The 27,771-nt window shown below is 37.2% G+C and overlaps 1 protein-coding gene across 1 annotated transcript in view; it reads left to right on the top strand.

Moving 5' to 3' along the window:
- Positions 1-27,771, top strand: part of ERP44 (endoplasmic reticulum protein 44) — a 114,898-nt gene that overhangs the window by 37,961 nt on the left and 49,166 nt on the right. Inside the window, exons 3-4 of the mRNA XM_007968590.3 lie at positions 2,359-2,398; positions 7,703-7,818. Of these exons, the coding sequence (XP_007966781.1) occupies positions 2,359-2,398; positions 7,703-7,818 (156 nt within the window). The remainder of the gene's footprint in view (positions 1-2,358; positions 2,399-7,702; positions 7,819-27,771) is intronic.

The following is a 27,771-nucleotide window of genomic DNA, read 5'->3' as shown; positions in this document are numbered from 1 at the left end:
AATGGTCTTGCTTTGTCACCCAGACTGGAGTGCAGTAGCATGATAATATTATAGCTCTCTTCAGCCTTGACCTCCTGGGCTCAAGCAATCCTCTTTCCTCAACCTTCCAAGTTAGCTAGGACTACAGGTGTGCTCCACTGCACCTAGCTAATTTTAAATTTTTCTTGTAGAGACATGGTCTCGCTATGTTGCCCAGGCTGGTCTCGAACTCCTGGCCTCAAGCAGTCCTCTCATCTTGACCTCCCAAAGTGCTGGGATTACAGGCATGAACCACCACACTTGGCCTGATAAGATTTTTGCTGAATGGTTTGTTTGCTGACAATGTGGTTATGGATATAATTAACTTGAGAAACCATTTCTTGTTTTTTAAAAATAGTAAAGGAAAGGTGAAGATGTGGTTGATAGAAAATAATAATTTAGGAGCTTTAAGAAAATGTACAGTGTGCATAAATAATTTCTTTTTTTAACCGTCCATCTTACGCATATAATAGAGGCAAAAGGAGTTACAACATTCATAGAGTGTAATATATTATGTTCCTGGAACTTTAAATGCTAAAAGTCTACTCCTGTCTTATGGAGTCTCTTTAGAGGAGTGGTTCCATAAACTTTAGCACGTATCAGAATCACTTGGAACACTTTTTAATATCTATACTGCTAGGAAACTGCTAGACCCCTACCTAAGGATTTGCATTTCTGTGAGTTCCCAGGTGATGTTGGTGTTTCTGGTCCAGGAACCACAGTTTGTGAATCGTTGCTTTAGAGCAAATAAGCAAGTATATAAAAAGTAACTTGATGGTAAAAAGGGAAGAAAGGAATTGAAACTCACATATCATTCTCACTTCTGTCATCTTTCAAATTCTAGAATATCTTTGTTTTTTTCATGAGTGCTTGAGGAGTTTAAGTTTCTCTGAATTAGGGTTAGGCAAAAAGCGCTACATCTTTCTCATGTCTTTACATCCTGATATGCAAATGATGCTGTTATTTTTGTAGGAGGGAATAACTGTTAAATGGATAGGAACCAAAAAATTGGCATCTTGTGCAACACAGTTGTAGATTACTTGTTGCAACTAGGTGGGATATGTGAGGTTTAGAAATAACTTAGTTATACAGGTCTTTTCTGTGATGTGGGATTTTATTTGCAGAACTAATTCTCAGTTGTGAATATGGAAGATCAAAAAATAAAATACAGATCATTCCACTTTTTATGATAGTAGCTTACTTGCCTTATCTGGGCTTAATTTCCCATTTGCTTTAAATTCATTTAAGATGCAATGAACGGAGCCCGGTGTGATGGCTTATGTCTGTAATCCCAGCACTTTGGAAGGTTAAGGTGGGAGGTTGCTTGAGGCCAGGAGTTCAAGACCAGCCTGGGCAATATAACCAGATCCTGTCTCTACAAAAAAATTCGAAAATTAGCCAGGTGAGGCCGAGGCGGGCAGATCACAAGGTCAGGAGATCAAGACCATCCTGGCTATTGTGGTGAAACCCCGTCTCTACTAAAAATACAAAAAAAATTAGCCGAGCGTGGTGGCAGGCGCTTGTAGTCCCAGCTACTCGGGAGGCTGAGGCAGGAGAATGGTGTGAACCCGGGAGGCAGAGCTTGCAGTGAGCCGAGATCACGCTACTGCACTCCAACCTGGGCAACAGAGTGAGACTCTGTCTCAAAAAAAAAAAAAAAAAAAAAAAGGCCGGGCGCGGTGGCTCACGCCTGTAATCCCAGCACTTTGGGAGGCTGTGGCGGGCGGATCACAAGGTCAGGAGATCGCGACCGCGGTGAAACCCCATCTCTACTAAAAATACAAAAAATTAGCCGGGCGCGGTGGCGGGCGCCTGTAGTCCCAGCTACTCAGGAGGCTGAGGCAGGAGAATGGCGTGAACCTGGGAGGCGGAGCTTGCAGTGAGCCAAGATCGCGCCACTGCACTCCAGCCAGGGGGACAGAGCAAGACTCCGTCTCAAAAAAAAAAAAAAAAAAAAGTTAGCCAGGTGTGGTGGTGGTTGCCTGTAGTCCTAGCTACTTGGGAGGGTGAGGTGGGAGGATCACGTCAACCCAGGAGTTTGAGGCTGCACTGGGTTTTGATCCTGCCACTGCACTCCAGCCTGGGCAATAGAGTAAGACCCAGTCTCCTTAAAATAAAAGATGCAGTGAACTTATAAGGCATACAGAGAAAAGAGACAAAGTTTCCCATAAATTCTATAAGCTGTCCATGACTCTAGGTTTCTGAGTGAGAGATAATAGTTACTGTGTTTTTTTAAGTGGACCCTTATATTGGACAAAGATCATAATGAAACTGTATCTTTAATTATGTAAAAATTATTACAAATAACTTAGTTTATTTGGTTTTGTCTTTCAATTTCAGACAATGCTGATGTTGCTTTAGTAAATTTTTATGCTGACTGGTAAGTAATCTTATTGTTTGGGTTTGGGTTTGTTTTTACTTGCTAAAGGTTAATTTTTCTTTGCTAGAAAGGGGAAGGGAAGGCTTTTACTATTTCAAGACAGTATTCCATACATAAAGTCAATTAAGTTTCATCCACAAAGGAAGTAGTTTAATTTGGTAAGGATTTCTGTTTTAAGAAAGAAATAGAGCTGATTCTGTTATCACATATCTTAAAACAGGTAACACATAACTTAAATATGACTCTCTCCACCCCCCACTCAAAGGGAACACATATTGCAATTCTGTATTTGTCCTGACTGTGGAAGGAGGGTAGTGTTTGTAAGTCATGATTTGGGTATGGCAAGTTTAGAAGGAAAAATAATGTTGACATTTTAAAATTTATACAATCTGCTGCCTCTTCTAGGATACCTTTACTCCTTCCCCTGGCTGAATCAGAGCCTGTCTTTTGTGTTTATATAGTACTCTATGTACCACTTTCTTTTTCTTACTAAGTGTTTTGTCTTTTCTTATTTGTTTGTGCCCTAGCAAACAAACTTTGAGGGCAGAGATAATGGCATACTCAGTATTCCCAGCATCTAGAACAACATGTTGTATAGTAGATGTTACAGAATATGGCATAGAGACAGGAAGAAGGGAGATTTAGCTAGAAAGATTCTGAAACACAAGGGAGATTTAGCTGGAAAGAGTCTGAAACACTGGCATAATCTTTATCACTAGACACTCTGTATATTATCTGACCCTTTAAGGCTTACTACCTACTAGCTATGACTGCCCTACTCCAGGTCACAGTCCTGTCATTTACTTAGAATTCATGCTACAGTCTCCTCATTTCTTTTCTGTGCCTCTAGGCTTACGTATCTCCGTTATGTTCTCTACAATGTAAGCCAGAGTTCTCTTTCTTACAGTGTAAATAAGATTAGTATATACCCCTTCTTAAAACCCTTAAAATGTTTCCATTACCTTTGGGTTAAAATTTAAATCCTTTACAGAAGGCCCCTTACGAACTGGTCCCTTATTCCCTCTGTGGCTGTTATGTCTGGCCTCTCTCCACTTCCACATTCTGCTCCAGTTAAACTAAGCTGCTTTCAATTCCTGTAAAATTCTGTATTTCATCACTGGACTGTTAGGCATGATATTTCCCCTTCCTGGATGGATCATTCTTCTGTCACCCATTTCTTTACTTAGTTAACTTCTAATCTTTCAAGTCTTAGATTAGTTGCCACTTTCTCCAGGTTATCCTTCTGGATCAATACACCTCCCCCTACTCTTGACTCTGATTAGGAGCCCTTCTGTTATTTCCCGTAACACCCATACTTACCCAGTCATAACACTTGTAGGCTGTAATCCAGTTGGTGACTCCCTGCTACATTGTTTGCTCTGTGAAAATACATACCATAGTTTTATTTTCAACTTTAATCCCCAAGCACTTTGCTTAATATGTGGCTGATAAGTACATAATGTCTACTAAATGAATGTATATATGGTATGATTATTTTAAAAACTTCAGTTTAAAAAAGTTGAAGATACACAGAGGAAATGCTATTTATAAAATATGTAACAAAGGTAGCATTTTTCAAGGTAAATTAGGGTTGTCAGGATGTATTAATAGCCACAAAATTTGGCAGAAGATTATGTAGTCTAATCCATTTTAAAATAAGAAAACTGAAATCCGGGGGAGTGAAGTACTTTCCCAAGGTTACCCAACTAGATGATGTCTGAAGAAAAACTAGAGTGACTTTCTCCTGACTGAGAGATTTTGTATGTTGCAAGAAAGAGTAATAGAACATGCTGCTGGGATCTTTTGGAAAAAAAAAAAAAAAACTGAATTGGAAACGTGGACTAAGTTATTTGGGAAAACATTACCTCAAGAATACCTTAAGTTGTTAATGAATTAATACTCTTTTATACAGCTGAAAAAGCTTGGGTAATTGGCTGTAGGACATAGACTTAATACTATGTGGCCTCAAAGTCTAGACTCTGAGTTCCTTCTGGAAGTTATGGATGTGGCACAGTTTAATAATTCTGTAATAGAGGTGCTTAAAAATACTGCAGCTCCTCGAGTAATACTGTAGTAGGTGGTTAATAATGCTGTTTTGTGCCAGACTATTATAGATTACCTAATATTTATGGGTACATAGTAGGTATATATATTTATGGGGTACATGAGATATTTTGATAGAGGTGTACAAAGTATGATAATCACATGGCCGGGCGCAGTGGCTCACACCTGTAATCCCAGCACTTTGGAAGGCCAAGGCGGGCGGATCACCTGAGGTCAGGAGTTCAAGACTAGCCTGACGAACATGGTGAAACCCCGTCTTTACTAAAAATACAAAAAGCCGGATGTGGTGGGCACCTGTAATCCCAGCTACTTGGGAGGCTGAGACAGGAGAATTGCTTGAACACAGGAGGTGGAGGTTGCAGTGAGCTGAGATCACGCTGTTGCACTCCAGCCTGAGTGACAGAGTGAGACTCTGTCTCAAAACAAAAACAAAAAAAACACACATCAGGGTAAATGGAGTATTCATCACTTCAAGGATTCATCATTTATGTTACAAACATTCCAGTTTTACTCTTTTATTTAAAAATGTACAATACATTTCTGTTTACTGTAGTCATCCTACTAGATCTTATTCATTCTAACTATATTTTTGTACCCATTAACCATTCCCATCCAGACTCTTTACATAGGTTGTTTTAAATGCTCAGAACTACTCTGCAGGTAGGTATTATAATTTCCTTTTAGGTTGAGGAATTGAGGCTCAGAAAGGTCATATGGCTAGTAAGTGGTGGAACTGGGATTTAAATTCAGGTATGCCTGACTGCAAAGCTTATTTCTTTCTCTAACTAGATCATATTAGTAAGTGCCCTCAGAATGTCTCTGCAAAGACTCATCTATTTGGTAGATTTGTTAAGGATTGATTTAAGTACTAGATTGGAGATTAGGTTTAGATGACCGTTAGGCCCTTTTAATAGATCCATTGCTTTTGTGATGTTCCTTTTATAAACGTAACATTTTATTTCATTTTCCCTTTTCATCTTTTGGTACAGGTTGAGTATCCCTTATCTGAAATACTTGGGACCAGAAGTGTTTCAGATTTTGGATTTTTTCAGGTTTGGGAATATTTGCATTATACTTACTGGTTCAACATCACTAACCCCAAAAATATGAAATACAAAATGCTTTAATGAGCATTTCCTTTGAGCATCTTGTCAGTGCTCAAACAGTTTTAGATTTTGAAGCATTTTGAATTTTCGGATTAGGGACATTCAACCTGTATTAAGACAGGTCCTATTTTAAACATGAACCATGCTTAAATACTTACTGGGTGGCAAACTGGACAATCTAGAGAAAAGAAGCCCTTGGTGTGTTTTTTTACGTTGCCCTTAAGCCATAAAGAGGCTTGCCCGCTCTTTCTTCACTAGGTCAGATCTAAATTTTTCAAGAAACCATTAATCAGCCCCTGATTAATGGGACTCCCTGCCTCCCCTGTCCTCCAGCTACCTTATTTTCTACAGACAGTAAGAACCTGCAAACCTGGGGTCCTAGCCACTCCATTCTGTCTATTTATTCATTTAATACACATATATTGAATGCTTATTAGACTACATAGTCAAATAAGACACAGTCCATGATGTCCACAGACCCCACCCACTTATCCCTGATGGGAGAGATTTAAGAATGCTAAAAGAGGAAAGAGCCACTTGAAAGCAAGAGATTGAAGATACAGATGTGTCTCCTTGGTATATTCTAGGACATCTCCTTAGGAAGTCAGGTGAGTGGGCTAGAAGAGATATATATATACACACAAGAAGAGATAGGGAGGAAGTATATTGTTTGCATCCTTTCACAGGCTTTCCAATATTTTTATTGTATGAAAGCTAATATGTATGACCTAATTACATGTGGATTAAACTGTTCACTGACATCATTTGAGTAAATTATTTGGTGGAAAAGGGCTCCGGAAGCAAGAGTAGCAACTGTAGTTTGTTTACATATCCTTAATACTTCTTCTGTAAGAGAAAGACCATTCAAACTCAGCTGGTTACTAATTCTGATTCTTCCCCTTCTTATTGGGTCCCTTTAATGACCTAGAACATAAGTCATCCATGACATAATGATGTTTAGGTCAATGACAGAAGTCCCATGTATAATACCGTATTTTTACTGTACCTTTTCTATGTTTAGATACGTTTAGATACACAAGTGCTGTTGTGTTACAGTTGCTTACAGTAGTTAGTATATTAACATGTGGTACAGGTTTGTAGCCTAGGAGCAATAGGAGGCTGTATACCATATAGTGTAGGTGCATGCTAGGCTATACCATCTAGGTTTGTGTAAGTATACTTTATGATGTTTGCACAATGAAGAAATCACCTAATGGTGTATTTCTCAGAGTGTATGCCTGTTGTTAAACACCACATGACTGTATTTGTGAAATGTTTGACTTGATTAAGGGACAGTTAGAAGTAACAAGTTTATAGACTGTTGTGGGGTTTGTGCCTTGTGTTTAAAGTAAAAGAAAAAAGAAAATATAGACAGGAAGTCTTGGTTAGAAATTTAAGATACTTGCTTCTAGACTTACTGTATTTAGTATGTTTACAGATGTAAAAGCCCATTTTAACAAGGGGTGAATTTTGAGGGGAAATAGTTCATTATATACCATATATTCTTTTAATATAACTTATTTATTTGGTATGCTAACTTGCCTGTGAGATTTGATAGAACTAGCCAGGTGGAGCAGTCTAATATCTACAATACAGTTAAAATATTTTACACAGTAGTCTAAAATTTTATTATTTTGAGGTGGGAGGATCACTTGAGCCCTGGAGTTGGAGGGTGCAGTGAGCTGAGATTGTGCCCCTGCCCTCCAACCTGGGCAACAGAATGAGATCCTGTCTCAAAAAAAATTAAATAAAATAGAGAAAGCTAATTTCTTTCATAAATGTTCAAGCCTCAGTAGTTGCAAATCCTAGTAGTACTTCTTAGAGGGCTTATTTCAGACTTGTTTTATGACCTCTGCAAGAGATCCTTAGCTGTGTGCTCCATAGTACTGGCAATTATCTTAAGATGAATAAAACCAAAATCTATTAGACATTCTTAGAATTGTTATACAGTCTTTGAATTCAAAATTGTCTTCATCTCCATTAAGCAACGTCAGGGTCCATGATTAAATTAAGTGTGTGATTATCTCGCAGAGTTGTTCATTGTGCCTATATCAAATGTCAACGGGCAATAACTGAAATAAGATTTTATTACTTCTGCTTTTCATTTCTAATTGGCATCCTTCTCTGTGTATAGGTGTCGTTTCAGTCAGATGTTGCATCCAATTTTTGAGGAAGCTTCTGATGTCATTAAGGAAGAATTTCCAAATGAAAATCAAGTAGTGTTTGCCAGAGTTGATTGTGATCAGCACTGTAAGTACCTCAATAGGAAGTCTAAAAGAAACTGTCCCATCCCAAACACAGGCACACATGCATAGTTTTTCTTTTCTTTTTTTTCCTTTTCTTTTTTTTAAATGCTCTGCTTTTAAGTGGAGAACAAACCGAAAAGGTTCTAGTGACCTTGGTTAAATTGTTACTATTTAATTTTTATGTACTTATAACACTACTTTCCATTTGGCTTGTGTGAAGGTTTTTTTGTTGTTATTTTAAAAATTACAGTAGGTCAAGCATAGGGATCAAAATTAGCAGTGTTTTCTACCAAAGCAAATACCAAAATCGTAAATAAAATTGAAATATGGTATTAGAAGAAAAAATGGATTCCTGTTATTTTAGAATCATGTGAAAATACCATTTATAGTCATTTCAAATAAGATAGTCTGAGATTTTTGTGTGTTTCTGTTTTTGTAAAGATTCTGTGAAGATTGGTTTAGACTATTTTTGAGGTCTAATTAGCTGTAGCAACTGATTATAATTATTAAGAGTATTAAGAAACTTAGTTTAAGCTCTTAAAATCCCACCTCTTGCGTTTTGCTTGTCCTGGTGGAGCATTCTCTATGAAATCCCCATGGTTTTTCGTATACATGATGGATTTCTCTAACTTGAACTAGTAATCTAGCTAGTGATGTTTCCTCCTGTGTGCTCCCACTCCTGTGTGCTCCCATTATACTTGAACTTTCTTCTCTCATCGTACTAAACTCATTGTATTTGATAGTTCTGTTTGTCTTAGTTGTCTTATCAGCTGCATTGTCTGTTCATCAAGGCAGGAATTTTTTTTTTCTTTCTTTTTTTTAATGCTCGCTTTTAAGAGGAGACCAAACCACTTATTAATCTCTGTCTCAAGCATCTGACAGTTTCTGGGAGACAGAGACTGCTCACAAAAAGCTATTGCATTATTGGTTAAGTTGGTGTGAATACAGAACTGTCTCCCATTCTTCAAGTTTTCTACTTTTTATACTTAACCTACTGATTAAAATTAGTATGTGTGTACACACACCTAACTTTTCATTTTACTGATGAGGAAATGAATATGAAGTGGCTTAATCAATGTTACATAGCTCAATGTCTGGTCAAGCTGGAATTTGAATCCTGATCTTCTGACCAAATGCCTTCATTTGCTCTTTTCTGTTCAAACATTTTGGGGAGTTATTGATATAGCTTTGTGCTAAGCAGCAAGGCATTTTCCAACAGGAAATCATTTCACAGTCTTCTAAGCCCCACCCAGTATTTCTGTCTGCTGAAATTCGTAACTAGATAGGATGAAGGGAGCAATAAAAGGTTGTCAGCACAGGCATGGGCTACATTTTCGCACTGCTTTCCAGATCTTTTCTCCGACCTTTCGCTGACAGAGAGCATGATGTTTTTGGTGTGGGTTCTCATTTCAAATCTTTCTATTCTTTATGTATTTAATTAGATGTTACAGTGCAGATAGGAGTTCCTACTTTTACTGAATTTGAACCATAAAATTGGAAATTATGCTCTAAAGCTTACATTCATTGGGAAGAAAATTTAATACTTATATCCTTAAACCATAAATATCATTTATTCCATCTTTTAAACTGATAACTTTTGAAGAAAATCTGACATCATTGCTAGTAAGCTTTCTTTTTATGGGAGCAAATAGCACAGTTCAGATGCTTTTCAGTCCACCAGCAAGTTATCTGAAGTATTATGCATATTATGAGGTATTATGCATCTCTCTGAATATTTTTTCTCTTCTATGTAATTCTTTTAAAGAAATGATGTTATGAAACCCTTATTGATTAATGTATTTACATTTTCCACAGTGTCTTTAGAGATTGTAAGACAAATTGTAGTTTTGTTAACCTCTTACATGCCGATTAGATTGTAGAGGTTTTGAACTGGAAGAACCTTAAGAATTCTGTGTTCTAAAGAGAAATGCCTTTTAGGCAGATTATTCTGTGGTCGAATTTTTTTTTTCCTAACCATTTGAACAATTTTAATTTATATACTCATATATGTATCAGTGCTTCAAAAAATAAATTGTTCAATCCTAAAGCAGTTTTTAAAAGAGATTTATTGAGGTATAAGTGACATATAATGCATTATACACATTTAAATTTTATAATTTTATAGGTTTTGATACATATGTGTATCCATGAAACCATCACTACAGTCAAGATGTTGAGCATAGCTGTCATTCCCCAAAATTTTCCTTGTGCCCCTTTGTGGTCCCTGTCTGTCCCTTCTATCGCCTACCTCCATTATCCTTAAGGAGCATCTGCTTTCCATCACTGGAGATTAGTTTGCATTTTCTAGAATTTTATATAAGTGGTGTTGGTTCTAGAATTTTATATACAGTATGAGGTTTTTTTTTGGTCTGGGTTTTTTTTTTTTGACTCAGTATGTTTATTTTGAGGTTGTTTCATGTTGCATATATTATTTCTTATCATTTAGTGGCATTCTATTGTGTGGCTGTATACCACAATTTGTTTGTCTGTTCAATTCCTGATAGACATTTGGGTTGTTTCGTCTTGCTGGCTATTACAAATAAAGCTGTTATGAGCATTCAGATATAAATCTTTATGCATATGTTTTCATTTTTCCTGAGCAAATACCTAGATGTGAAATGCTAGGTCATGTGGTAGGTCTATGTTAAACTTTTTAAGAAACTGCCAAACTATTTTCCAAAGTATTTGTTCTATTTTATATATCCATTAATAGTACATGAGAGTTCCAGTTGTTCCATATTCTTGTCAAAACTTGGAGTGGATAGTCTATTTTAAATGTTACATATTCCAATATGTGTAAAGTGGTATCTCCTTGTGGTTTAATTTGTATTTTTCTAATAATTAATGATGTTGAGAATATTCTCACATGTTTATATGACATTCATGTATCTGTGATGATGTGTCTGTTCAAATATTACACATTTTTTATTAGATTGTTTATATTCTTATTGAAATTTGTTTATTTATTTATTTGCGACAGGGTCTTACTGTGTCGCCTAGGCTGTAGTGCGGTGGCACAATCTCGGCTCACTGGAGCCTCGACCTTTCGGACCCCAGTGACTTTTCCACCACAGCCTCCCAAGTAGCATGTGCCACCACACGCGGCTAATTTAAAAAAATTTTTTTAGAGACAGGTCTCCCTATGTTGCCCAGGCTGGTCTGAAACTCCTGGGCTAAAGTGATTGTTATGCCTCGGCTTCTGAAAGTGCTGGGATTACAAGCATGAGCCACTGTGCCCTACCCTCTTACTGAGTTTTGAGAGTTTTTTATATATTTTGAGTACAAGTCTTTTTTCACGTGTAATTTGCAAATATTTTCTCCCATTCTACCTTTGTATTTTTTTAAAAAAATTGTAATATACACATACAATTACTATCTTACCATTTTAAATTGTACATTTTAATACTGTTAAATGTATTCACATTGTTGTGCAACCAGTCTCCCGTTCTTCATCTTGCAAAACTGAAACTCTACACCTATTAAACAATAGCTTCCCATTGCCCCTTCTCCCCAGCCCCTAGCAACTTCCTTTCTACCTTCTTTTTCTGTGAATGCGATTACTCTACGTACTCCAAATAAGTGGAATCATACAGTGTCTGTCTTTTTGTGACTGGCATATTTCACTTAGCATAATGTCTGCAAGGCTCATTCATGTTGTAGCATGCATCAGAATTTCCCTGCTTTTTAAGGCTGAATAATATTTCTTGGTATGTGTATACCATGATTTGTTTATCATCCATCGAGAACACGGGTTGATTCTGCCATCGGCTGTTGTAAATAATGGTGCCGTGAACATGAGTGTACAAATATCTCTTTGAGACCTTTAAAGAAAGTACGCATTTTTTTTGTTTGTTTGTTTTTGATATACATCCAGCAGTGGAATTGCTAGAACATATGGTAGTTTGTAATTTTTGAGGAAACATCATACAGTCTTTCATAGCAGCTGTATCATTTTACATTTTCATTAGGAGTACCTAAGGGTTGCAGTTTCTCCACACGCTCACCTACACTTCTTATTTTCTCTTTGTTATTGTTGTTGTTTTAATAGAGACAAGGTCTCACTATGTTGCTTAGGCTGGTCTGGAACTCCTGGGCTCAAGGGATCCTCCCATCCAGCCTCCTGAGTAGCTGGGACTATGGTGTGTGTGATCATGTGGGCTCTATTTTCTGTTTTGTTTGTTTGTTTGTTTATTTATAGCAGCCATACAAATGGGTGTGAGATGGTATCTCATTGTGGTGTTGGTTTGCATTTCCCTAATAATTAGTGATGTTCAGTATTTTTTCACATGTTTATTGGTCATTTGTATATCTTCCTTGGAGAAATATTTTTTCAACTCCTTCGCCCATTTTAAAATCAGGTTATTTAGGATTTTGTTGTTGATGTTAAGTTGTAGGAGTTCTTTGTATATTCTGGATATTCACCCCTCATATATATGATTTGCAAATAAATTCTCCTGTTCTGTCGGTTGCCTTTTCACTCTGTTGATTGTGTCTTTTGATTCATAGAAATTTTTAATTGTAATGTAGTCTATCTTATGAATTTTTACATTGGTTGACTGTGCTTTAGGTGTTATATCCAGGAAATAATTGCAATCTAATGTCATGAAGGTTTACTCTCCTATGTTTTCTTCTAAGAGTCTTAGAGTGTTTAGAGAGTTGAAGAGTGTTAGGTCTTATGTTCAGGTCTTTCATTTATTTTGAGTTAATTTTTGTGTATGGAACAAGGTAAGGGCCCAGCTTTATTATTTTGCATGTGTACTTTTAGGTTTTCCAGCATCATTTATTGAATAGACTGTTCTTTCCCCATTGAATGGTCTTAGCATCCTCATCGAAAATCATTTTACTATATATTTGAGGGGTTATTTCTGGACCCTGTAGTCTGTACCATGGTCTGTGTGTCTGTTTTTATGCCAGTTCCACACTTTTTGATTACTGTAGTCTTGTAGTATGTTTGAAATCAAGAAGTATGAGACCTCCAGCTTGAAGAGTGTATTTTGAAGAGCAGATATTCTTAATGTTGGTGCAGTCTTACTATCAGTTTTTAAAATGAATTACACTTTTGATGTTGTATCTAAGAAGTATTTGCCTCACACAGGATCACAAAGATTTTCTGCTATGTTTTCTTTATAAATGTGGTAGTATGCAGGTTTATACTTATGTCTGTAATCCATTTGGAATTAATTTTTACATGTGGCACAGTGTATGAATTGGAGTTCATTTTTTTGCATATGGTTCTGGCATTATTTGTTGAAAAGACTATCCTTTCTTCACTGTTGTTGCATCTTTGCTGAAATAAACTGACACTGTATATGTGGGTCTATTTCTGTTCTCTCTGTTCTATACTGTTGATCCGTTTGTGCTTATACCAGTACTTTGTAGATTACTATAGCTTATAACGAGTCTTGAAGTCTGGTCAGGTAAAACTTTCAACTTTGTACTTTTTTTTCAGAGTTGTTTGGCAGTTCTGGTTGATTTAGATTTCCATTTAACTTTTAGAATCAGTTTGTTAATTTTTAATGACAAAAGGCTACTGAGTTGTTGTTTTTTTTTTTTTTTGGTTTTTTTTTTTGAGACAGAGTCTCCTCTGTCGCCCAAGCTGGAGTGCGGTGGCATGATCTCCGCTCACTGCAAGCTCCGCCTCCCGAGTTCAAGCCGTTCTCCTGCCTCAGTCTCCCGAGTAGCTGGGACTACAGGTGCCCAAAATTAGCCCAGCTAATTTTTTGCATTTTTAGTAGAGATGGGGTTTCACCGTGTTAGCCAGGATGGTCTCGATCTCCTGACCTCGTGATCTGCCCGCCTCGGCCTCCCAAAGTGCTGGGATTACAGGCGTGAGCCACCACGCCTGGCCAGGCTACTGGGATTTTAACTGGGGTTACTTTGAATCCTCAGGGCAATTTATGGAAAATTGTTATTTTAATGATACTGAGTCTTCGAATCCACGAAGATTGTTATCTGTCCATTTATTTAGGCATTTTCAGTTTCTTCCAGCAATGTTTTGCAGTTTTTCAGCCTACATGTCTTGGATAGCTTTGTCAGATTTATTCCTAAGTATTTATTTATTTTTTTGATGCTATTTTAAATGATATTTTAAGAATAAACTTCATTTCTGGAATAATTGTAGATTATACATAGATTATAGTTGCAAAAATAATACAGAGAGTTCCCTTATATGCCTTATGTATTTTACCTTAACATCAGTATCTTATATTACTATGGCACATTTGTCAAAGCCTAAGAAACTAAAATTGGTACACTACTATTAATTAAACTATGGATTTTGTTTGGATTTTATCCCTCTTCCACTTAGGTCTTTTTGTTGTTGTTTTTCTAGGATATCACTTTTAGGCATAATGTCTTCCTGATTACCTTTGATCTGTTTGTTTCTCAGGCTTCATTTTTCACAACCTTGACAGTTTTGAGTAGTATTCGTTAAGAATTTTGTAGAATGTCCTTCATTTTGGGCTTGCCTGGTATTTTTTTCTCATGTTTTGGACATCTGTTGTGAGATCTCTCAGTAAGTATTTCTTATTTGGGGGTGCTGTTATAAATGGCATTGATTGTTAAATTTTAATTTTTAGTGTTTTTGTTGCTAGTTTATAGAAATAAGATTGATTTCTTATATTGACCCTGTATACTAAAACTTACTAGTTCTAATAAGTTTTATAAATAGAGTCCATAGGATTTTCTACTTAGACAATTAGGTTTGTTTGCAAATAAAAAGCTTTACTTCTTGTGGTCTGTATTTTGTTACAGTATTCTTTCCAACCAAGTGTATCTATTTGTTGCTATTAGGATTAGTTTTTGTTAGGCAGAAGATCTGTAAGAAGCTTCCTAGCAAGGACAGAAGATGGCCTCAGAATCAAGATATCATCATGCCCACATATATCTTGTTCATATCGTTCACTTGTCTGGTATTATGTTAACCTACTCTGTCCTGCCCTTGAGTACTTCAGTCTGTCTGCCTTGCTTCCGACTCACTTTTTCGCTGAGACCTTTTATCCGAAGTCATAGTATGATTTCTTGAAAAGTTCCTGTAAAAAGTTTGTAGTCACATTGCCTGGGAAAAAACCCTGCTACTTATTGAGTGCTTACTTGAATTTAGACATGTTCTTTCAGATATTTTAGTTATCTTTACCGCGACTCATTACTCCTCTAGTTAAGTAGTATTATTCATTCATTTAACAACAAAAAAAATGTATGCCTACCTTATGTAATGCTATGTGGAAGGTTCTATAACTACAGCAATGAACTAAACACACCTAGAAAGGCAAGAGAGATCAATACACGATCACATATTGTGATATCTATTCTAACGGGAAGGTATTGAATGCTACGAAATGATGAGTCTGACTTAGTCTGCAGGGATAGGGAAGACATTTTTGAGGAAATGATAAAAAGTGAAGGAAGAGTAGGAATTTTCAAGTGAAGTAGGGGAAGAAGAGTGTTTTAGATGGAAGTAGCAGTAAATACAAAGTTTCTGAGGTGGAAAGGAACACTGACCTTTCAGAGAGTTGGACTGTGTTACCATTTTACTGATGAAGAGACTGAAAGATACAGAGAGGCTAAGTGATTTCCCAAGGTTGCATAGTAAATGGAGGGAGCCAGACTGGAACCCAGGACGATACAGCTTTTATCAGTTAACTATGCTATTTGAAAGTCAGAATAAGGTAGTTTAAATTGAATTCACCATAGAAATGGAGAATTCACCCATTTCTGAATACAAACAACTTAAAATGTCCTATTATAGATTATAAAATAGTCTGTTTAAATAGTCTGCAATGGGACATTATATAAATCAAAATGCAATTGCAATTTTTTGGTAAGGTTGAAATTTTACAAATTTTTAGGAACTTGGTATTTTAAAAGTCCTGAACCTATAGTTTGTCATTGATTAAGGAAAAAGGTAGGAGCACCTTACTGCCTTAGAGTTTTCGCAAAAATGTGGATAAGAAGCTAGAAAACTGCGTTGTACAGGGGTATTGTGATACTGTTAATTGTAATTTGCTTATTTTCACTGTAATAAATGACCTTCAACACAATTATTGAATTTTTAAAAACTTTCTTTGAATAGGCTTTTGCCAGCATTTTGAGGAATGCTTAGAGCTGAGCTATTTGATGGCTTCTAGAAACTGACCCACAGTTCTCTGTGTGGTTGTCCTGAGTTTTTCATTTTCATTCATTTAAGAATTTCATTTGATATGTTCATACTGTTCTGTCCATTAAGAAAAAGAATTTCATTTAATATTCTAGCCTGTGGAAACAAGTAGAAGTAGTAGCAGCAGCAGCAGTGATCTTAATAATGACAATAATAATGATAAAATGGCTGCATGAGAGTAGAGACCTTATGTTTTTACCCTTCTGTTCCTAGCACTGGAATGGTATCTAGCACATAGTAGGTGTTCAGTTGTAATTGTTGAACAGGTGGATAGATAAATGAATAATAAACAGTACCAGCATTTATGAAGTGTTTTGTAGGCACTACAGTTATCTCATTATTTTCCCAACAATAGAATAAATATTTACTGCCATAGTTCACCCAGTCTAACTCATCACTGATTGTAAGGCAAAATTTTATGTGCAATTGAAAAAGAAAAAATGAACTATAACACAAAGCTTTCTTATCACTTAGATTTTTCTAAATTCACATGTGATAAACATATTTATGAGATACAGAGTAATATTTCAATACATGTATATCGTGTTTAATGGTTACATGAGGATAATCCTCTCTTCTAGTACTCAAAAGTATATAATAAATTATTATTAATTACAGTCACCCTACAGTGCTGTAGAACAACACTAGAACTTATTTCTCCTGTCTAGAGAGAATTTATTTTTATTAAATTTTTGTAGATACATAGTAGGGTGTACATTTTTATGGACCACAAGAGTTTAATTTTTTTTCTGGAGACAGAGTCTTGCTGTCTGTCTCCCAGGCTGGAGTACATTGGTACGTTCTCGGCTCACTGCAACCTTTGCCTCCAGTGTTCAAGTGATTCTTGTGCCTCAGCCACCTGAGTAGCTGGGATTACAGGTGTGCGCCACCGCAGCCGCTAATTTTTGTAGATTTAGTAGAGACACGGTCTCACCATGTTGACCAGGCCGGTCTTGAACTCCTGACCTCAAGTGGTCCACCCATCTCAACCTCCCAAAGTTCTGGGACTATAGGCGTGAGCCACTGTGCCCGGCCAAGAGATATTTTGAAGTCCATAATAGTTACATCAGGGTATCCATGACCTCAAGCATTTATTGTTTATCTTTAGAACGATTGAGATCGAATCATACTGTTTATTTTTTAAAGTACAAATAAATTTTTTTTTACACAACACCCTGTTGTGCTAGCAAACACTATGTCTTATTTATTCTTTTTTTTTTTTTTTTTTTTTTTTTTGAGGTGGAGTCTTGCTCTGTCACCCAGGCTGGAGTGCAGTGGCGCCATCTCGGCTCACTGCAAGCTCGCCTCCCGGGTTCACGCCATTCTCCTGCCTCAGCCTCCCGAGTAGCTGAGACTACAGGCGGCCGCCACCACGCCTGGCTAATTTTTTGTATTTTTAGTAGAGATGGGGTTTCACCATGTTAGCCAGGATGGTCTCTATCTCCTGACCTCCTGCCTCGGCCTCCCAAAGTGCTGGGATTACAGGTGTGAGCCACCGCGCCCAGCCTATTTATTCTAACTACTTTTTTGTACCCATTCACCATCCCTCCTTGACCCTCGACTACCCTTTCCACTCTCTGGTAACCATCCTTCTATGCTCTATCTCCATGATTTCAGTTGTTTTGTTTTAGCTCCCACATTTAAGTGAGAACATGCAATGTTTTCCTGTGCCTGGCTTATTTCACTTAACCTAGTAACCTCCAGTTCCATCCATGTTGTTGCAAGTGACGGGATCTCATTCTTTTTTTATGGATTAGTAGTACTCCATTATATGTATGTACCATATTTTCTCTATCCATTTGTTTGTTAGTGGACACTTAGGTTGCTTCCAAATCTAGCTTATTCTGAATAGTGCTGCAATGAACATGGGAGTGCAGATGTCTCTTGCATATACTGATTTCCTTTCCTTAGTACACCTAGCATTGGGTTTGTTGGATCATATGGTCATTCTATTTTTAGTTTTTTTGAGTCACTCCAAACTGTTCTCCATAGCATTTGAACTAATATACCTTCCTACCAACAGGGCAAAAGGGTTCCCTTTTCACCTTATACTCATCAGCATTTGTTATTGCCTGTCTTTTGAATAAAAGCTATTTTAACTGGAGTGAGATGGTATCTCACTGCAGTTTTGATTTTGCATTTCTTTGACGATCAGTGATGTTGTGCACGTTTTTATATACCTGTTTCCCATTTGTATGTTTTCATTTGAGAAATGTCTATTCAAATATTTTTCCCATTATTTAATCAGATTATTACATTTTTGAGTATAGAGTTGTTTGAGTTCCTTATATATTTTCGTTATTAATCCCTTGTCAAATGGATAGTTGGCAAATATTTTCTCCTGTTCTGTGGGTTGTCTCTTCACTTTGTTGATTGTTTCCTTTGCTGTGCAAAAGCTGTTTAACTTGAAGTGATCCCATTTGTCCATTTATTTACTTTGGTTGCCTGTGCCTGTGGGGGATTGCTAAAGAAGTCTTTGCCCACTCCAGTGTCCTGGAGAGTTTCCCCAATGTTCTCTTGTAGTAGTTTCGTAGTTTGAAGTCTGAGATTTAAGTGGTTAATCCATTTTGATTTGATTTTTTGCGTATGGCAAGAGATAGGGGTCTAGTTTCATTCTTCTGCATATGGATATCCAGTTCTTCCAGTACCATTTATTGAAGAGACTGTCCTTTCCCCAATGTATGTTCTTGGAACCTTTGTCAAAAATGTGTTCACTGTAGATATATGGATTTATTTCTGGGTTTTCTGTTGCACTGATACACATGTCTGTTTTTTTTTTTTTTTTTTTTTTTTGAGATGGAGTCTTGCTCTGTTGCCAGGCTGGAGTGCAGTGGCACGATCTTGGCTCACTGCAACCTCCGCTTCCCGGGTTCAAGCGATTCTCCTGCCTCAACCTCCCGAGTAACTGGGACTATAGGCACTTGCCACCGTACCCAACTAATTCTTGTATTTTTGGTAGAGATGGGGTTTCACCATGTTGGCCAGGATGGTCTCGATCTTTTGACTTCATGATCCGCCGGCCTCGGCCTCCCAAAGTGTTGAGATTACAGGTGTGAGCCACTGCACCCAGCCTGTGTCTGTTTTTTATGCCAGTATTATGCTGTTTTGGTTATAGGTTGGTGCAAAAGTAATTGCGATTTTTGCCGGTTTTTTTTTTTTTTTTTTTTTTTAATGGCAAAAAAACCGCAATTACTTTTGTGCCGACCTAACACTGTACCTCTGTAGTGTAATTTGAAGTCAGGTCATGGGATTCCTCCAGTTTTGTTCTTTTAGCTTAAGATAACTTTGGCTATTCTGCCATCTTTTGTGGTTCCATATAAACCTTAGGATTGTTTTTCTATTTCTGTGAAGAATGTTATTGGTATTTTGATAGGGATTGCATTGAATATGTAGATTGCTTTCGGTAGTAATAACATTTTCACAGTATCGATTCTTCCAATCCATAAACATAGAATTTCTTTCCTTTTTTTGTCCTTTTCAGTTTCTTCCATCGATCTTTTATAATTATCATTGTAGAGATCTTTCATTTCTTTGGTTGATTCCTAGGTATTTTATTTGTAGCTATTGTAAATGGGATTACATTTTTATTTCTTTTTTAGATTGTTCACTGTTGGCATATAAAAATGCTACTGATTTTTGTAAGTTAATTTTGTATCCTGCAACTTTATTGAATTTGTTTGTCAGTTCTTATAGTTTTTCGGTGGTCTTTAGGTTTTTCAAAATATAAGATCATATTATTTACAAACAAAGATATTTTGACTTTTTCCTTTCTAATTTGGATGTCCGTTATATGTTTCTCTCATCTGACTGCTGTAGCAAGGACTTTCAGTACTATGTTGAATAATAGTGACAGTGGGCATCCTTGTAGTCCAAATCTTAGAGGAAAGGCTTTCAGTTTTTCCCCATTCAGTATGATACTAGCTGTGGATTTATTGTACATGGTCTTTATTAAGTTGAAATGTGTTCCTTCTCTGCATGGTTTCTTGGGGGTGTTTGTCGTGAAGGAATGTTGAATTTTATCAAATGCTTTTTCAGCATCAATTGAAATGATCATATGTTTTTTATCCTTCATTTTCTTGATACAATGTATCACATTGATTGATTTGCATATGTTGAACCATCATCCTTGCATCCTAGAGATAAATCCCACTTGGTCATGATTAATGATCTTTCTAATGTACTGTTGAATTTGGTTTGCTAGTATTTTGTGGAGGATTTTTGCATCAATATTGGGTTATTGGCCTGTAGTTTTCCTTTTGTGGATGTGTCTTTTTCCAGTTTTCGTGTTAGGATAATGCTGTTCTCATAGAATCAGTCTGGAAGTATTCCCTCTTCCTTTGTTTTTTGGAGTAGTTTGAGTAGGATTGGTATCAGTTCTTCCTTAAATGTTTGGGAGGATTCAGCAGTGAAGCCATCAGGTCCTGGACTTTTCTTTGCTGGAAGCTTTCTTATTATGGCTTCGATCTCACTATTTGTTATTGGTCTGTTCAGGTTTTGAATTTCTTCATGGCTCAATCGTGGTAGGTTGTATGTGTCTAGGAATGTGTCAGTTTCTTCTAGATTTTCCAATTTATTGGCAGATAGTTGCACACAGTTGCTGCTAATGATCCTTAGAATTTCTGTGCTATCAGTTGTAATGTCTCCTTTTTCATTTCTGTTTTTATTTGTTTCAGTCTTCTCTCTTTTTTTCATAGTCTGGCTAAAGGTTTGTCAATTTTGTAAAACTTCCCAGAAAAACAACTTTTTGTTACTTGTGCTTTTGTATTGCCTTTTTCATTTCAATTTCATTTATTTCTGCTGTGATCTTTATTTCTTTTCTTCTACTAATGTTGGGTTTGGTTTGATCTTGCTTTTCTAATTCTTTAAGAGGTATCATTAGGTTGTTTATTGGAAGTTTTTTCTTATTTTTTGACGTAGGCATTTATAGCCATAAACTTCTCTCTTAGTTCTACTTTTGCTGAATCCTATATGTTTTGGTATGTTGTATTTCCATCATTATTTATTTCAAGAAGATTTTCAATTTCCTTCTGAACTTGTTCATTGACCACTGGTCATTCAAGAGCATATTGTTTAATTTCCATGTACTTGTATAATTTCCAAGATTTCTCTTGTTATCTATTTCTAGTTTTATTCCATTGTCATCAGAGAAGATGCTTGAGATAATTTCAATTTTTTTTGAATGTTTTAAGACTTTTGTAACCTAACATGTAGTCTGTCCTTGAGAATGAGCCATGTGATGAGGAAAATAATGTGTATTCGGCAGCCATTGGATGAAATGTTCTGTAAATATCTGTTAGGTCCATTTGGTTTATAGTGCAGGTTAACTGTGATGTTTCCTTGTTGATTTTCTGTCTGGAAGATCTGTCCAAGGCTGAAAGTCAGGTATTTAAGTCTCCAGCTATTACTATGTTGGGGTCTCTCTTTAGCTATAATAATACTTGTTTTATATATCTGGGTGTTCCAGTGTTGGGTGCATATGTATTTACGTTGTATTATATGCATTACATATGTATATGCATTGTGTTTACAATTGTTATATCCTCTTGTTGAATTGACCCCTTTGTCATTATATAGTGACCTTCTTTGTCTCTTATAGTTGTCTTGAAATCTATTTTGTCTGATGTAAGTATAGTGATCTTGCTCTTTTTTGGTTTCCACTGGCGTGGAATATCTTTTTCCATTTCTTTATTTTATGCATGTCTTTACAGGTAGAGTGTGTTTTTTGTAAGCAACAGATCTTTGGGTCTTGGTTTTTTTTAAATCCATTCCACCAGTCTATGTCTTTTGATTGAAGAGTTTAGTTCATTTATATTCGGTGTTGTTATTGATAAGTAAAGGCATATTTCTTCCATTTTGTTATTTGTTTTCTCGTTGTTTTGTGGTCTTCTCTTCCTTCTTTCCTTCCTTGCTGTCTTCCTTTTTAGTGAAGGTGATTTTCGCTGGTGATATGATTTCATTTCTTTTTATTTTTTATATATCTGTTGTGTGTTTGACTTGAGGTTGCCATGTGACTTCCAAATACTATCTTATAACTCATTATTTTAAGCTGATAACAACACTGCATAAACAAACGAACAAGCAAAAAGATAACCAATAAAAACTGTACACTTTAACTTCATCTCCCTACTTTTTAACTTTTTGTTGTTTCTGTTTATGTCTTTTTATTCTTTTTATGTCTTGAAAAGTTGTTGTGGTTATTATTTTTTGATTGGTCCCTCATTTAGTCTTTCTACTTAAGAGTAGTTGACACACCACAATTAGTGTTACAATATTTTCTATTTGTCTGTGTACTTTCTATTTTCTGTGACTTCAGTACTTTCAGATGATTTATTGTTTATTAATGTCCTTTTCTTTCTCATTAATGTACTCCCGTTAACATTTCTTGTAGGACACATCTGATGTTGATGTTGATGAAGTTCCTCAGGTTTTGTTTGTGTGGGAGTCTTTATTTCTCTTTCATATTTGAAGGATGTTTTTGCTGGGTACACTATTCTGGGATAAAAGTCTTTTTCCTTCAGCTGTTTGAATATATCATGCCACCTTCTTCTGGCCTGTAAGGTTTCCACTGAAAAGTCTGCTGCCAGACCTATTGGAGCTCCATTATATGTTATTTTTTTCTTTTCTCATGCTGCTGGTTATTCAGGCCCAAGGACTCTTCAGTAAGCAGGTGATGAATCCTGTCAAGAGTGGGTCCTTCTTTTCAAAGCAGCAGGTTCTCTTCTAGCCCAGGGTGTATCTAGAAATGTCATCCAGGAGCTAGGGCCTGGAAAGGGTGCTTCACGACTCTATCTGGTGCCCTGTCTTGCTGTGACTGAGCTGGTATCCCAGATGCAAGACAAAGTCCTCCCCACTCTTCCCTCTCCTCGCCTTGAGCAGAAGGAAGGATTCTCTTTTGGAGCTGTGAGCTTTGCAGTCTGGGGTTAATGGAGGGGTGATGCCAGCAGCCCCTTAAACCATCCTGCCTGGCGTCTGGCTCTGAGCCCAGTTCAGCCCTAAGACTTGCCCAGAAGTTGCAGTTCTTGTGGCCTACACTGCCTTTCAAGTTTATTTAGAGGCCCAGAGCACTGTAGCCCAAGATGGTGATGTTTGCCAGAACTCAAGTTCTGACTGCTGAAATGGGTGATTTTCCTCTGGCTTGGGCTAAATACTCCCTCCACGTGTGGGCATCAGCTGAGTTCTGTTCAATTTTGCTTTCTGCTATAACAGGGAAGCCCTGAGTTCAAGGCAATGTCTCACAATTGCTGTGCTCTCCTTCTCCCAAACACAGTTTATTGTACTGTGCAGCTGCTGCCAGGGGTTGAGTGAGAGGTGGTGTTGGTGATTCAAGAGAGTTTTTTCTACCTTCTCACTTCCTCTTTCAGTGAAATGAAGTTAAAAACAAGTAGTGTGAGTGTTCATCTGTTTTTGGTTGTTATGAAGGTGGGTGCTTATTTTGTGTAGATAGTTGTTAAATTGGTGTCTTTCCAGGAGGGACAATTGGTGGAGCTTTCTGTTCCACCATCTTGCTCTGCCCCTCTCTCTAGAGGTAATTTTTTTTTTATCTGTTAAGCAATCTCTCCCTATCCTCCCCTCCCCCTACCCTTCCCACCCTCTAATAACCACAATTCTACTCTCTACTTATATGAGCTCAACTCTCTTAGCTCCCACATATGAATGAGAACATGCAGTATTTATTTTTCTGTGCCTGGCTTATTTCACTTAACGTAATGTCCTCCAGTCCATTTATGTTGCCATGAATGACAGGATTTCATCCTTTTTTGTTCATTTATCAGCTTTTATTTTAGAATCAGGGGATACATGGGGGTACATGTGCAGGATTATTACAGAGGCATATTGCATGGTTTTGAGATTTGGGGTATAACTGCACCTGTCAACCTGCTGTAAGCATAGTACCCAATAGGTAGCTTTTTAGTCCTTGTCCCACTTGCTCTTGCCTCTCTCTAGTAGTCCACAGTGTCTGTTGTTCACATCTTTATGTCCATGTATACCTGATATTTTGCTCCCATTTAAAAGTAAGAACATGCAGTATTTTGTTTTCTATTTCTGTGTTAGTTCACTTAGGATAATGGCCTCCAGCTGCATCTATGTTGCTGCAAAGGACATGATTTCATTCTTATATGTGGCTGCATAGTGTACCATGGCATATATGTACCACATTTTCTTTTTCAGTCTGCCATTGATGGACACCTGCAGAGGACATGATTTTGTTGATTTTTATGGCTGCATAGTAATCAGTTGTGGATATGTACCACATTTTCTTTATCGAGTCCACTGTTGATGGATACCTACGTTGGTTCTGTGGTTTTGCTGTTGTGAATAGTGCTGCGAGGAACATATGCATGCTTGTGTCCTTTTGGTAGGACAATTTATTTTCCCTTGGGTATATCCCCAGTAATGAGATTGCTGGGTTGAATGGTAGTTCAACTCTTAGTTCTTTGTGAAATCTCCACACTGCTCTCCACAGTTGGAGTAGTTTACTTTCCGATCAACAGTTGTTTAAGTGTTTCATTTTCTCTGCAGCCTTGCCACCATCTGTTCTTTTTAGAGTTTTTAACAAAAGCTATTCTGACTGGCGTGGGGTGGTATCTCATTGTGGTTTTGATTTGCATTTCTTTGATGATTAGTGATGATGAGCATTTTTTCATACGTTTGTTGGCTGCTTGTATGTCTTCTTTTGAAAAGTGTCTGTTCACATCATTTGTCCACTTTTTGTTTTTTTATTTATTTTTATTTTTATTTTTTTGAGACAGAGTTTCACTCTTGTTGCCCAGGCTCGAGTGCAATGGCACACTCTCAGCTCACTGCAACCTCTGCCACTGGGTTCAAGTGATTCTCCTGCCTTAGCCTCCCAAATAGCTGGGACTACAGGCACACGCCACCATGCCCGGCTAATTTTGTATTTTTAGTAGAGATGGGGTTTCACCGTGTTGCCTAGGCTGGTCTCGAACACCTCCCCTCAGGTAATCCATCCACTTTAGCCTCCCAAAGTGCTGGGATTACAGGCCTTTGCCTCCTTTTTTTTTTTTTGGAGACGGAGTCTCGCTCTGTCGCCCAGGCTGGAGTGCAGTGGCGGGATCTCAGCTCACTGCAAGCTCCGCCTCCCGGGTTTACGCCATTCTCCTGCCTCAGCCTCCCGAGTAGCTGGGACTACAGGCGCCCGCCACCTCGCCTGGCTAGTTTTTTTGTATTTTTTAGTAGAGACGGAGTTTCACCGTGTTAGCCAGGATGGTCTCGATCTCCTGACCTCGTGATCCGCCTGTCTCGGCCTCCCAAAGTGCTGGGATTACAGGCTTGAGCCACCGCACCTGGCCCTTTGCCTACTTTTTAATGGGGTTATTTGTGTTTTGTTTATTGATTTAATAGGTTCCTTATGGATTCTATATAGTAGACCTTTGTTGAATGCATCATTTGCAAATATTTTCTTCCATACTGTAGGTTGTCTGTTTGCTTCCTTGATAGTTTCTCTTGCAGTTCAGAGGCTCTTTAGTTTAATTAGGTCCCACTTACCAGTTTTTGTTTTTGTTGTAATTGCTTTTGGTGTCTTAGCCATACATTTTTTGCCAAGGCCAGTGTCGAGCAGGGTATTTCCTAGGTTTTCTTACAGGATTTTTATCGTCTGATGTTGTACGTTTAAGTCTTTATTCCGTTTTGACTTAAGTTTTGTATATAATGATATGTAGAGGTCCAGTTTCATTCTTTTGCATGTGGATAGCCAGCTATTCCAATACCACTTATTGAACAGGGAGTCTTCTTCCATTGCTTATTTTTGTTGATTTTGTGGCAGATCAGGTGGTTTTAAGTGTGTGGCTTTATTTCTGAGTTCTCTGTTCTGTTTCATTATTCTGTGCGTCTGTTTTTGTACTAGTATCATACTGTTCTGGTTATCATAGCCTTGTAGTATAGTTTGAAGTTCAGTAATATGATGCCTCTGGCTTTGTTCTTTTTGCTTAGGTTTGCTTTGGCTATTCAGGCTCTTTTTTGGTTCTGTATGAATTTACAACAGTTTTTTCTAATTCTGTGGAAATGAATTTATATCGTTAAAGTGGCCATACTGCCCAAAACAATTTATAGATCAGTACTATTCCTGTCATTCTCTTTTTCACTGGCTGGGTCATATTTATTTTCTTTTTCTTTTCTTTTCTTTTCTTTTCTTTTTTTTTTTGTTAAAGCAAGTTTATTAGGAAAGCAAGGGAATTAAAAAAATGGCTGCTCCATAGGCAGAGCAGCTGCAAGGGCTGCTGGCTGGCTATTTTTATGGTTACTTCTTGATTATATGCTAAACAAGCGGTGGATTATTTATGAGTTTTCCAGGGAAGTGGTGGGCAATTCCTGGAACTTCCCTTTTCAGATCATGTAAGGTAACTTCCTGACATTGCCATGTCATTTCTAAACTGTCATGGTGCTGCTAGGAGTGTTTTTTTTTTTTTTAAGCATGATAATTAGCACATAATAAGCACTGAGAATGACTAGAGGTCACTTTCATGATTTGTCATCTTGGCTTTGTTGGGTTTTGGCCAGTTTCTTTACTGCAACCTGCAAGGTTTTTGTGACCTGTATCTTGTGCCGACCTCCTGTCTCATCCTATGATTTGGAATGCCTAACCTCCTGGGAATGCAGCTCAGTAAGCCTCAGTCCTTATTTTACCCAGCCCCTATTCAGCATGGAGTCACTCTGGTTTGAATGCCTCTGACAGAGTTGCCCTGGTTCAGTGGCCTCTGGCATATTTCCCCTCTCTCTTTTACAAGGGAACCCTTAATCCTAAGGATGGTAGAGGGACAACGATCCATATTCTGTAACTTGAGCCTGAATAGGGGCAATGATATTCCTGCCTAACTATTAAGGTCTCTTTTATTCAGGGTAGAGAGGAGCTGAGTCAGAAAGCATTGGTATGTCAAGGGCCATTCATAACTCTGAGTTCTAACAAAAGTTGATATCCATCCCTCTTGCTTCTTCTGAGTACTAGCCAGAGATGAGTGGTTGATTCACAGGAATAAGCAGAGTCAGTCTCAATTGCAGAAAAAAACTCAAAAACAACTGATGAGACAGGTGTACCATAGTTCTCTCTCCAGTCCTCATTTTTACTAATGACAAATCATGGTAAGACTGATTGGTAAGACATGGGAGTCCCAGGCTGTTTGCTTTATTATACTTGGCCTGGTTATTTGTATAAAGTGCAACAAGAATAATTATTTTTCACATAGGCTTTCTTAATTGGCTTTGATGGAACTTTTTTTTATAAAAGGAATCTCAGGTTAGACTTTTTTCAAAAAGTCGAGCCCAGCAATGGGTTTATATCCTCAAATACCTATGAGTTTAGTAAATTCCTTTCCTCTGGAGGTCCCAAGATAACTTGGGCTCTTGGGCCTATCAGAAAGTGACATTTTTTACTTACCAGAGGTCAGAAACCATGTACAGGGACTGTGTAGACAAGGTGTGAGACCAGTTTTCCCAAGGGACTTTTATTGGCTCTATAAGTCAAGATTGATTCCTTAAAGGAAAGCACACCATTCTAGTCAAAGCCTTGGTAAAATAACAAATTATTCCGATTGTGTCATGTTGCAAAAGAAAACATTCTTATTCCACTTATGCAAATAATTGTATTGCTATAAGTTAAGAATACTTACAAATAGTTTCCTAATTCTGGAAAAATCAGATAGAAACAAATATGCTCCAAATTTGGTTCACAGGAGTATACTTTACTCAATTATTAAAAGCTGTTAATCACTCAAAAGTTTCCTTGATTCTTAAAAACAAAACAAATGATCAGCAACATTTTAAGCAAAAAGTCAAAAAAAGATTATT

This window comes from Chlorocebus sabaeus, chromosome 12 (assembly GCF_047675955.1).
Source record: "Chlorocebus sabaeus isolate Y175 chromosome 12, mChlSab1.0.hap1, whole genome shotgun sequence".
Classification (NCBI taxonomy): Eukaryota; Metazoa; Chordata; class Mammalia; order Primates; family Cercopithecidae; genus Chlorocebus; species Chlorocebus sabaeus.
Note: the sequence above shows the minus strand (reverse complement) of the source record. Positions and strands in the feature narration are given on the sequence as shown.